At 45.4% G+C, this 12,196-nt stretch overlaps 1 protein-coding gene across 5 annotated transcripts in view; it reads left to right on the forward strand.

Annotated features, from left to right (window-relative positions):
- The first annotated feature begins 1,469 nt into the window (after window positions 1-1,469).
- NMT2 (N-myristoyltransferase 2) overlaps window positions 1,470-12,196 on the forward strand; it is a 60,166-nt gene continuing 49,439 nt past the window's right edge. For 3 of the 5 annotated variants that reach the window (XM_039478577.2, XM_039478579.2, XM_074404991.1), the window contains exon 1: window positions 1,471-1,712. In XM_039478577.2, coding sequence (XP_039334511.1) covers window positions 1,685-1,712 — 28 coding nt within the window. In that variant the 5' untranslated portion in view covers window positions 1,471-1,684. Of the gene's footprint in view, window positions 1,713-12,196 lie in introns of all 5 variants that reach the window. The other 2 variants (XM_074404990.1, XM_039478576.2) reach the window with 2 other exon arrangements.

Here is a 12,196-nt window from a genome sequence, read left to right on the forward strand (position 1 = left end):
TCTCCAAAATCCCATGTTCATAGAGGTGAGCTGCAGGAACCTCATTGATCTGTACTTGCTTTTATCCTAAAGTTTCACAGAGGTAATATGTGACATTCTGCCTCAGAAAGAGTTGTAATTATTAAGGACAATATTGTATTTCCTTTGTGTTTTGGCCCCATTTACTCTTCTTACAGAATTTTAGTTGTCTCAATGCCAAACAGCTGATGGACTTTGAAATTGTTCTGCAGTTTTCATCTTTTGATACTTCTAGCTCATTGCGTTTTAAAAACATAGTCTCCCTTGGGGGAAAAAAAAGCCACAGAATGCTCCTAGTATCTTCTACAAATAAAGGACCCACCAAAAAAAATTCAGGTGATTCTTTAAAGTCTCATGTTCCTCACTCAGAGGGTTCTGATGACTACGTTTGCAAAAACCACCGCAGAAACTTCCGGTGGCTTGGCAGGACCTTTGAAAAAGATCATCTTAGCAAAGCAAAGGACAGGGCTGCTCTGTACAGAACGAAATAGCAAATAAGAGAGGCTGAACTTTGCCGGCCTTCTGTTTGGCAGTCCTACAGAGTGCATTTCTTCCCTTTTCTGAGAAAGACAAAGGACGATTTCAGCACAGAAGGCTGTGCACATTTGCTTGGACATCTAGGTCATGACCTTGACCTTGGGAAAGCCAGAGTGGCCTACCTGAAACGGTCCAATCCCCCAGCATTGTGGATGCGTTCCCATGTCCCTCAAGATGTCTGTTGTGGTCTGAGCCGTCCGTAGTGTTCAGAGAAAGCACGGGTAGCTCAAGAATTTCTCTGTCAAGAGTTTTAGTGCTGCAAGCCTGATAGGAACGGGGTGGTGGGTAGGTTGGAAGTACTCTGTTTTGACTTTGAATTTGATTTCATAACGTATTAGAAGGATAGACAGATGCGAAATGGAACTGTTAACAGCATGTACTGAGAGGGCGAGAAGAGCTTCTGCAAAGCCCCAGACCTGAGCTCCTACTCCTGAGTGGGGAACCCCTGCACGGATTGGGAGCGCTCCCTAACTCATCCAGAAGAAAAATCACACGGCCTGTGTTCCAAAAATGCAGCCACTCATGATGGCAAGTCTTGCACGTTTGCAGCCTTGAGAGCCGAGCCCCAGGCAGAGGTACCGCGCCGGCTTGGATGACCGGGATCTCTCCTGCGCCCAGGTGGCCAAGGTGAGCAGGGATGGCGCGGACGGGGCGGGGCCTGGGGGGAGGGGCCGCAGTGGTGGGCGGGGTTAGAGGGCGGAATTGAAGGCGGCGGGGCGGGGAGAGGCGGGGCTGGAGGGGGGGCAGCAGAGGTGGGCGGGGTTACGGAGCGGGATTGAAGCCGGTGGGGCGGGGAGAGGCGGGGCTGGATGGGGAGGGCCCGGAGAAGCGGGCGGGGTTAGAGAGCGGGATTGAAGCCCGCGGGGCGGGGGGTGTTGGGGGGCAGGCGGGCAGGGCGTGGGCGGGGCCGGCGGGCGGGGCGGGGCGCGGCGCCAGGGCTCAGACTCGGAGCAGGACGGCGGGCGGCACTAGAGGGAGCTGCGGCCGCGCCCGCCCAGCCGCGCCGGCCCGGCCCAGAGCACCGCCTCCCCAGTCAGCGCCGCCGCTATGGCGGAGGACAGCGAGTCTGCGGCCAGCCAGCAGAGCCTGGAACTGGACGACCAGGACACGTGCGGGATAGACGGGGACAATGAGGAGGAGACGGAGCACGCCAAAGGGTAGGGGCGGCGCGCGGGCGCATTGGGCGCGACAGGGCGGGGACCGCGCGCGCCAGGGTCTCCCACTCGGGTGCCGGCTTCCGGGACGGGGGGGCCCCTCGGCCGCTCCGTCCGGCGATGGCTTCGCAGCGGCGCGGAACCCACGGTGAGGTCCGGGGCGCACGGCTGGCTCCGGAAGAGGACAGTGTGCGGGGAGGCGAGGCCCGTGGTGGGCGGGGAGGCTGGGGCCCGCGCGGGGACGGGCGACACGACTGTCACCTGCCGCGCGCCCCCGGCCGGCCTCGCCCATCCCCGCTGGCGGCCTGGCCCTGGAGGCGCGTGCTACCTCGCCCGCGGGTGGCACTGATGGGCGCCGAGGAGAGGCGCGCCGCCCTTCCCTTTGTGGCGGACGCAGCCTGGGGTGGGAGGTCGCCCTCCTCTGCCCCCTGCCATCCTTGTTAAGTCCCTTCAGACTCCCTCTCCGCAGCCGCCACCCGAAAAGAATGGGCAAACGTGAGGGTGGAGCGGTGTGGAGGTGCCCCTGGTGGTGTCTGAGCTGCCGGCGGCGAACTGCGCAAAGTTCTGCCTCCTCGGCCGGGTCGAGGGCGCCGAGGGGATCCTGGGCCCGGCCCCTGCTGGGACACTGGGCTTTGCACCGCCTCGGGTGTCCCTAGAGCTCTTCAGAGCAGGGCCGACCCCCTGAACCCGGCTCTCGCTGACCTGGCCGCATCCACTTTGCAAAGCTGGTATTTGATCTCCAAAACTCAATTCACCAGTCCTTTTCACTCTTGATTGGGTTTCTTAATCCTTTGCATTTGCCCCCTTTCTCCCCTGCAGACTTGATTTGCTCTTCTGTTAGAGAAAAGATTGCTTCAGGTGAAGGCTGGTGCTGATGCTATTTTTAGGGGCAGAGGGTCATTTTAAATAAAAACTGGTGTCCTTTTAAAGTGGTGTTTGCATTACCCTTTTACCCTATTGGATTCAAACTATGCACTGGCCCAGAGCGGTTCTTGCTTACCCCCTTAGAAGTGAGATTTTTCGAACCCTGGTGAGTGATGGAGAAGTGGGTCAGCTTAAAAAACATGATAGGGAGGCCTGAGTCCCAGATGGTTTCGTTCATGGAGAGATTCTTGATTGATGATTGAAAGTGTAAATCCCTTGCATTCTACTTGTCTACTTGAAGATTTATTAAATATTAAAGGGACTTTTTACTGACCTCTAATTCATTATAAAATAGTCACAAGAAATCAAGGAAAAGAAAAACTGACTGTGTGTCTCCCATTTCTAAGTTTTTCTTTTTTTGCCGTGAATACTTAAGTGTCGGCTGCAAGAAACGAATGTTCGTGTCTAGAATATTGTTTTTTAAGAGAGGAAAGGAAATTGGACAGAAGTCTGAACCTGAATTCTGTTTGTGCAGCGATAGAAATTTGCTTGTGATAGACAGCTAAATACAAATACATTTTGAAACAGTAGTTCTAGTGCCAGAAATGGGCCCTGGTGCAGATGCAAGCTGATGGATTAACTTCAGTACCTGTGTTCTTTCTACAGAGACCCTGGACAAGTTTTCTCTACTGTAATTTCTGTATACTGTTACTCCTTTGATTGATACCCTAGCTTCGAGGGCTTGATTAGGACTTCTTTGCTTCCACTGTATCGAATGTTCGTGGTACAAAGAATTCCTCATCTGTGTGCCCATTGATCTGAACCTGTCCCCTGACACCTTTCAAGAAGCTAAATGAAGTTCCCACAGTGGCACCCAGAGCCGTCTGTGCTGCCTTCAAGAGTTTTCAGTTTTGTCTATTAGCACATTCATTATATATTAGCAAGGTTAATCAAAATTTAGAGATGCCCCATGGACTGAAATGTTTTAACCAAGAGCAGATAACATGTTAATAGCTTCTAGGGGGAAAAGATTGACATACTGGTTATATTGTACTCTATTTAAATGTAAGGAGATTAAGAAAACTTCCAGTGACTGCTCTTGCTGGATTGCCTTTCTGGATTTGAATTCAGACAATGTGTGCCAAGTTTGGGGGAGTAATTGTGTTTTATTTGGCTCTTGTACTGATGATATCGCAGTAGCAACCCAGGTTTTCTTTAAGTAGCTCAACTTTGGAAATGTTAAAATTTGAAAGACTCTTTCTCTGCTTGGCCTCTTCATTCCCATCAGTTTAAATAAATAACAAATAATGAGCCTTTGGATGAATCAGTAAGAACATGTTTCACCTTTTAAAGGCAGTTTGTCAATTTGAGGCCACCAGGCAGCAGCCAGTGCAGAGCGGTAATTGACTGAATAGCACCCTTGTGGCCTGAAAGGATTCATTTACTCCACCACTCAGCATAATGTATTTATTAGTCGTTTTAGACATACTAAGTTGAAACTAGAGCCTCAAATAAGAGCAAAATGCCTAATTAAAGTCCTGTTTTGTACCAAAATATATATATGTAAATATGTAAAACTGCATATGCTTTTCTTTTATTATCATGGAATTTTCTTCATGGACTAAAAAGGGTATTTCATTTTATAGATAATGCTGAGTCCATGAATGAAATATAAGATGTTTTATGTTTAATTAAAAGCAATGGCATAAGTATTATAAAACACTTGAATCTCACTGTGTTTATATATTGTTTTTCATGGAAAATATACTCTCTTTTTTTTTTTTTTTTGAGCTGGAGTCTTGCCCTATCACCCAGGCTGGCGTGCAGTGGTGCCATCTCAGCTCACTGCAACCTTCGCCTCCTGGGTTCAAGCGATTCTCCTGCCTCAGCCTCGTGAGTAGCTGGGATTACAGCCACGTGCCACCACACTCAACTAATTTTTTTATGTTTAGTAGAGATAGGGTTTCACCATGTTGGCCAGGCTGGTCTCAAACTCCTGACCTCAAGTGATGCGCCTGCCTTGGCGTCCCAGACTGCTGGAATTACAGGTGTGAGCTACTACCCCCAGCCTGGAGGATGAAATTTCCTAGGAGCTTTCACGGTTGGATCTGAGGTTAGGATGCTCCAGAATCTTTAATACTTCCCTCATTTTCTGTGTTCTTGCCTTCTGTTACTTCTGAAGGGCTTCAGGGAAGCCACTGAGGACAGGGCAAATTGTTGAATCATTTAAAACCACTTTTTTCTTCTTGCTATCCTTTTGATGTACAGCCTCTCCATTTATAAAATACATTTGGTCTTGGTCATGGTCTCTTACTGAGCTAATGTTATTGTCCATTGCTGGAGACAGAGTCAAATATAATTGGTGTTTTGGTAACAAAACCACACCTCTCCCCTTGCTTTACCAACATTGACTTCCAGAGTGCATACTTCTAGTCAAATAGATGTTTCTCACAGCTTTCCATTAAGAGAGCTTTTCCCTCAATTTTCACTGGAAGCAGCTACTGAGAAGATTTATACAAGAACCAAAATAAACATAGATGAGTATGTCTTTGTTGGCAAATATGGGACTAAGTTAGTCCCTCGAGTAGACATGAAATAGTTTTAGTATTTAAGAGTTAAGACGTTTTTAAGAGTTCTTTTTATTTTTTAGAAAGATTGAAGATCTGGTATTGGACAAAGATGAAACTTTGGAATTCTGTTCACAAAGAACATAACCTGCCTTTTACCACCCCCAGTTGAGGGGAAAAAAAGTGGAAGTTCTTCTTTGGGGACTATGTTGTTTTATCTGACTGTCTGTTGTTGAAATGAAGTTGGGAACTCCCCCTTAGCTGTATGGTATCTGTGGGAAAACACAGAAACGTATTATGACTTGCAATAGATTTTTCTTATGGAAAATTTAGGGATAACTCAAAGCTGCCCTTTCTGAAATTTGATCTCTTATCAACTGTATACATCTAAATGGAAAAATGGATTAACAACAGTCTTTGCCTGAGGGACCTCCTCAACTCAAGATCTATAGTTTGAAATGATCAAATATCTGCTAAGACTTGCATCTGAATGGGTGATGTCACCCTTTGGCCCAAAACAAACTTTTTCCAGGGTTGTCTAAATATGGGACACGTACTTTGCCGTCTTTGTTTATTAGCACAAGTGTACAACGTACATCTATACTAGTTAAAACCACTTTATTTTAATTGAACCAAGTTCTACTCCGAGGTCAAGAAATTGACTGATTTGTTATTTCATTTGAAAACATGTTAATGACTTTTATTTGTGATAAGAGAAAAATATGCTTATTCAGAAATCAAACAGTAGGGCCAGTAGGGCTCATCCCAGTGATTTGAGAGGCCAAAGATTGCTTAAGGCCAAGAGTTCAAAATCAGCCTGGGCAACAAACACAGCAAGACCGTATCTCTACAAAATAAAGAATGAGCTAGACATGGTGATGCATGCCTGTAGTTCCAGCTACTTGGGAGGCTGAGATGGGAGGATCGCTTTAGCCCAGTGAGCTGCGATTGTACTACTGTACTCCAGCCTGGGTAACAGAATGAGACTCTGTCTAAAAATATACATATATATATATTTATATATCTTATATGTACATATTTATATATCATATGTAAATATCAAATATATAGATATATAAATATCAAATTATATAGAGATATATAATATCAAATATATAATATAGAGATAATATCAAACATAGATATGTCAAATATATATAAATATAAAGAGGTAAGTATATATATATGTGTATATATATAACAATAAGGTATATAAAGTAGAGTGAAAGCCCCTGGTCACCTAATTTCCTGGAGATATTACCACTGATAGTTTAACTCACATTTTAATATGTGTTGTGTGTTTAGCATCGCTGGGATCTTACTGCATCTGGGTGCGTTTGTTACCATGTATCTTTCACTGACACTTAGTGTTGTATGCTGAAACTTTCTGGGGTGATAGTAATCTAGTTGGGCAGTCATCAGCGCATGGAGCACTTGAAATGTGGCAAGTGTGACTGAAGAGCTGAATGCTTCATTTTATTTGAGTTGATTTAAATTTAAATAGCCCCATGTGACTAGTGCCTATCGTAATGGACAATTCAGATCATATTCAGTCTTTGCATTTTGTTTAAAAGCTTTCTTGGTACTCAAAATATTTCTGTATTTTATTTCCTGCCTTTGGCAGAATATGTCTAGTTTTCATTCTTTATTTTTCTTCTGTGGATTATCTGTACCTTTTTTTTTTTTTTTTTTTTTTTTGAGATAAGATCTCACTCTGTCGCCTGGGCTGGAGCGCAGTGGCATGATCTCAGCTCATTACAGCCTTGACCTCCTGGACTCAAGTGATCCTCTACCTCATCCTCTAGCTGGGACTGCAGGCATGCACCCCCACACCTGGCTAATTTTTGTAGATACAGGGTCTCACTGTGTTGCCTAGGCTGGTCTCGAACTCCTGAGCTCAAGAAATCCAGGTGCCTCAGGCTCCCAAAGTGCTGAGACTACAGGCATGAGCCACCGCACCTGGAGATCTGTACATTTTCAACAAGCATGTTTTCATCCATATTTCTTTATCCATATCGAAAAATTAACCACTGTTTCAAATATTCTACCATTTCACAAGACAAAAATATATAGGGTATTTTGACTTCTTTTCATTTCCCAGGTTTTATTGAAATAACCTGGAATTGTAATTCTTTTATTTTTCCCTTGTTTCACTAGAGACTTTTTTCTTAAACATTATATGATGTTTCACATCCCTGTTATCAAAAACATTTTAGACTTTTCTGACGGCTTTACTATTTTTATAGGTTTCTGTTGTTTCTTACAAAACGTATCTTCTTGGCCTGGCGTAGTAGCTGATGCCTGTAGTCCCAGCACTTTGGGAGGCCGAGGTGGGCAGATCACCTGAGGTCAGGAGTTCGAGACCAGCCTGGGCAACATGGTGAAACCCCATCTCTACTAAAAATACAGAAAAAATTAGCCGAGTATGGTGGCGGGCGCATGTATGTAATCCCAGCTGCTCAGGAGGCTGAGGCAGGAAAATCTCTTGAACCTGGGAGATGGAAGTTGCAGTAAGCTGAAATGGCACCATTGCACTGCAGCCTGGGTGACAGAGCAAGACTCTGTCTCAAAAAATAAAAAATAAAACACATCCTCTCTTTTTCTTCTTTAAGAGCATGCTCATATGATTTTTTTTTCTTGGAGTGCGTGGATGATATATTTTGAGTTCTTCTGTGTCTGAAAATGCCATTCCTTTCCCTCCCACGTAATGCATAGTCTGGGTGTGCATGTGACTCAGTGATAACAATTGTTTTCCTTTAAACTCCATAAACATTGTTTTAAGTCTTCCAGCATTTACTGGTACAGATGTTTCTTTTTTTGTTTTGTTTTTGTTTTTTGAGGCAGAATCTCACTCCGTCACCCAGGCTGGAGTGCAGTGGCACGATCTCAGCTCACTGCAACCTCTGCCTCCTGGGTTCAAGCAATTCTCTTGCCTCAGCCTCCTGAGTAGCTGGGATTGTACGTGCACGTGACCACACCCAACTAATTTTTGTATTTTTAGTAAAGGCGGGGTTTTGCCATGTTGGCCAGGCTGGTCTCAAACTCCTGCCCTTGACCTCAGGTGATCCACTTGCCTCAGTCCCCCAAAGTGCTGGGAATACAGGCGTGAGCTGCTGCGGCTGGCCAGATGCTGTTTTCTCTACCAACCTGCTTCTCTTTCTTTTATAGGTAACATTATTCTTTTTGTCTGTTTTAACTTGTTTTCAGTCTAGAAGCTTCTGAGATTTTATCCCTGTTCTTCTGTGACCAAAAGGGTTTCCATGTCCTTTGACATGCTAGGATCACCTTTCCCTTTATTTTTATTTTTTGAGAAAGAGTCCAAGGCTAGAGTGCAGTGGTATGGCTCACTACAATCTCCGCCTCCCGGGTTCAAGTGATTCTTTTGCCTCAGTCTCCTGAGTAGCCATGATTACAGGCACGCACCACCACGCCCATCTAATTTTTGTGTTTTTAGTAGAGACGGGGCTTCACCATATTTACCAGGCTGGTCTCGAACTCCTGACCTCAATGATCCACCCACCTTGGCCTCCCAAAGTGCTGGGATTATAGGCGTGAGCCACCGTGCCTGGCAGCTTTCCTTTAATATCTAAATGAAATGGCCTGAGCTAATACATGTTCATGGGGTTTCTGGGGGTCTTAAGTTTTCATGGTCCTCAAGCACATCCACACTGCAGCCACCTTGCCCATCACTGGGTTCCTCATGCCTCTGTGTCCTTAGGATGCTCTTTTTCTTCAACGTTTGACCTTGGGTGGAACTCGGTTATCTTCAGTTCTGTCTCTCTCACCACCCTCCTCCCAGGAATCACTAAAATCCAACTATTGTGCACACCGTTTGCTGAAGCGTTTGTGGCTAATGGGGAGGGAGGGAAGTCTGATTATAGTGTAGGGCAGACAACACCTTCGAATTCAGCATCAGACGTCATTGTTCACCGAAAGGAATTTGTTACTGCCCATGCCTCTCTGCGGTCATGACTTTCTCTGCTGCTGAGAGCATCTCCTGATCTTTCTTTTCCTCTTCTCTAAATCAAGGTCAGCCCACATGTCGTTTCTTTCATGATGCCTTCTGCAGTCGCTATGACCAAAGGTGTTGACCCCTGCCAGAGGCCCTGTAGCTCTTAGTGAGTGTATCCTCACCCTGACATCTTTCCCACGTACTCCCACCCTCTCTCCCCAGGCTTCTGCTTGGGCAGACCCTCGTTCTTCTGCCCCAAGCTGTGGCTCCTAGAGGTGAGTGGCTTGTCCACAGTCACAAATGGGGAACGTGGGCCTTTGCGTCTGTTGCTCAATGTGTGTGTAACATCTACCAACAAGCTCAAGTAAAGGGTTTTATTTTGCTGGGTGTGGTGGCTCACACCTATAATCGCAGCACTTTGGGAGGCTGAGGTGGGTGGATCACCTGAGGTCAGGAGTTCAAGACCAGCACGGACTACATGGTGAAACCCATCTCTACAGATGGATGCCTGTAATTCTGGCTGTTCGGGAGGTTGAGACAGGAGAATCGCTTGAACCTGGGAGGCAGAGATCATTTTATAAGCACACACTGCAGTGAGCCTGAGATCATGCCCCTGTTCTCCAGGGAGTCTGGACAACAGAGTGAGATTCCGTCTCAAAGAAAAAAAAGTTTTTATTCGAACATACAATAGGTTATCTGAAAATGAAGTATGACTGGACTTTATTAGAATTAGACCCTGGAAAGTCAAGTACCCAAGGTCCATCTGTCTTTCTAACCTCTCTCCTTTTCTGTCTCCCTCTCTGTCACCTAGATTGCCCCCAGCATCTTTCCTCAGCTCACATTCTCCAGAAAGGAGCTCACTGGTTTCTGGCCAAGAAAGGGGTTATCCAGGCATGATCTAGTCCACTGTGGTGGAGAATGGGAAGAGAGGGTAGGAGAGTGTTGTGTGGTATCATGTGGCCACTGAGAGCCACACCTTTGGTAGGATCTGTGGGCACAGGGAGTCTTTAGGGAAGGACATAGTGAACAGTGCTGGTACCCTGCTGGAACTGAATTGTGTATCCCTTCCAATTCCTATGTTGAAGCCGAAATCCCCAGTGTGATGGTGTCTGGAGGTGCTCTTGAGGGTGGAGCCCCCATGAATAGCATCAATGTGTGCTTATAAAGTGATAAAGAATCCAGAGCTTTCTTTCTCTGCCGGAATGAAGCCCTCACCAGAAACCTGACCCTGCTGGCACCCTGACCTTGGTAGACTTCCAGCTTTCAGAACTGTAAGAAATAAATGTCTGTTCTTTAAGTAAGCAGTCTATCATATTCTGTAATAGCAGCCTGAACTAAGGCACACCTCAAAACATGTCTGTAGAACACAGCGTGTGTCTGCCTGTCTGCAGACAGGTGGATTGTATGCATGGAGACAGCACCTTGTCTTCATGATATCTGGTACCTTGCACATGTTTGTAGCTTACTAAAGACTTGCCGAATGGGTTCTGATAGCTCTTAATTCCCATTGACAAATTCATTTCAAATTGTCTTTGTTTTATATGCATTAAAAATACGTGAAGGCTTTTCTTTTTTTACTTCTCATTGAGTAGACTTTAGCTATAGAGTTTTTAGTTTTGTTGGACTATATGGGGCCCAACATTTTAAAATAATAGCTAATTTTTTGAACTTTTGGCATATGCTTATATTTTTTTCTTTTTCTTTTCTTTCTTTCTTTTTTTTTTTTTTTTTTTTTTTGAGACAGAGTTTCGCTCTTGTTACCCAGGCTGGAGTGCAATGGCGCGATCTCGGCTCACCGCAACCTCCGCCTCCTGGGCTCAGGCAATTCTCCTGCCTCAGCCTCCTGAGTAGCTGGGATTACAGGCACACGCCACCATGCCCAGCTAATTTTTTGTATTTTTAGTAGAGACGGGGTTTCACCATGTTTACCGGGATGGTCTCGATCTCTTGACCTCGTGATCCACCCGCCTCAGCCTCCCAAAGTGCTGGGATTACAGGCTTGAGCCACCGCACCTGGCCTCTTTTTCTTTTTCTTTCTTTCTCTCTTTTTTCTTTGAGATGGAGTCTTGCTCTGTCACCCAGGCTGGAATGTAGTGGCATGATCTTGGCTCACTGCAACCTCCGCCTCCTGGATTTAAGCAATTCTCCTGCCTCAGTCTTCCAAGTAGCTGGGATTACAGGCTCCTGCTGCCATACCCAGCTAATTTTTATATTTTTTAGTAGAGATGGGTTTTGGCCACGCTGGCCAGACTCGTCTTGAACTCCTGACCTCAAGTGATCTGCCCTCCTTGGCCTCCCAAAATGCTGGGACTATAAGCGTGAGCCACCACGCCCGGCTTTGTGTATTTTCCCTTGTTGACTCATTACAATAACAAATGAAGAGATTGAGGCTTATCGGTTTTCATAACTTATCCAGGCCATAACTCCAATTCAAACTTAGCTTTTGAGTCTGTCTAACTGTAAATCTGTTTCGTTTCACTAAACTACAGTCCCATGGACCCTCAATAAGAGCAATTTGATAATATCTCAAAGTCTATTTCTTTATAAGTCACAGATTGATTACCAACCTGAGTACCTTTGGAGCCAAAATTCGCCAGTATAATAGGTCAATGGATTAATTTTTTAAAAATCATACATTTCTTTACTTAAAGAATATTGCAAATCAATAATTGAGAACTCTATTCTCACTAGTCCCTTAAAGGACTCCTTTTATTTTATACCATCAGTGTAATTAGTTACAAGGTTTTTTTTTTTTTTTTCCTTCTTTCATGGCTGAATGACCTCTTTTCTGGCTGCCGCACCTGTAGCCTCATACATATCGGCACCCCTTTCTCTAAAGCCTCTGTCCCGTGCCCCCAGCATCACCATCACTCAGAGTTCCATGAAGCCAGGCTCCTGCGAGAAGTGACATGGCCCACAGAATCTGTTTTTTTTACTTTCTTTCTTTCTTTCTTTTTTTTTTTTTTTTTTTTTTTTCACATATTCTGCTTATGTGGGGAATCTGGTTTTGTGTCTCCTGGGTGAAAGCGCTGCCAGGTGGTACCCACTTCAGCCCGCCTGTATGCCAGTGCTGTGGCCTATACCCAATCTACCCTTGATGGGTG

The sequence above is a fragment of the Saimiri boliviensis genome, chromosome 8, assembly GCF_048565385.1.
Source record: "Saimiri boliviensis isolate mSaiBol1 chromosome 8, mSaiBol1.pri, whole genome shotgun sequence".
In the NCBI taxonomy this organism is placed as follows: Eukaryota; Metazoa; Chordata; class Mammalia; order Primates; family Cebidae; genus Saimiri; species Saimiri boliviensis.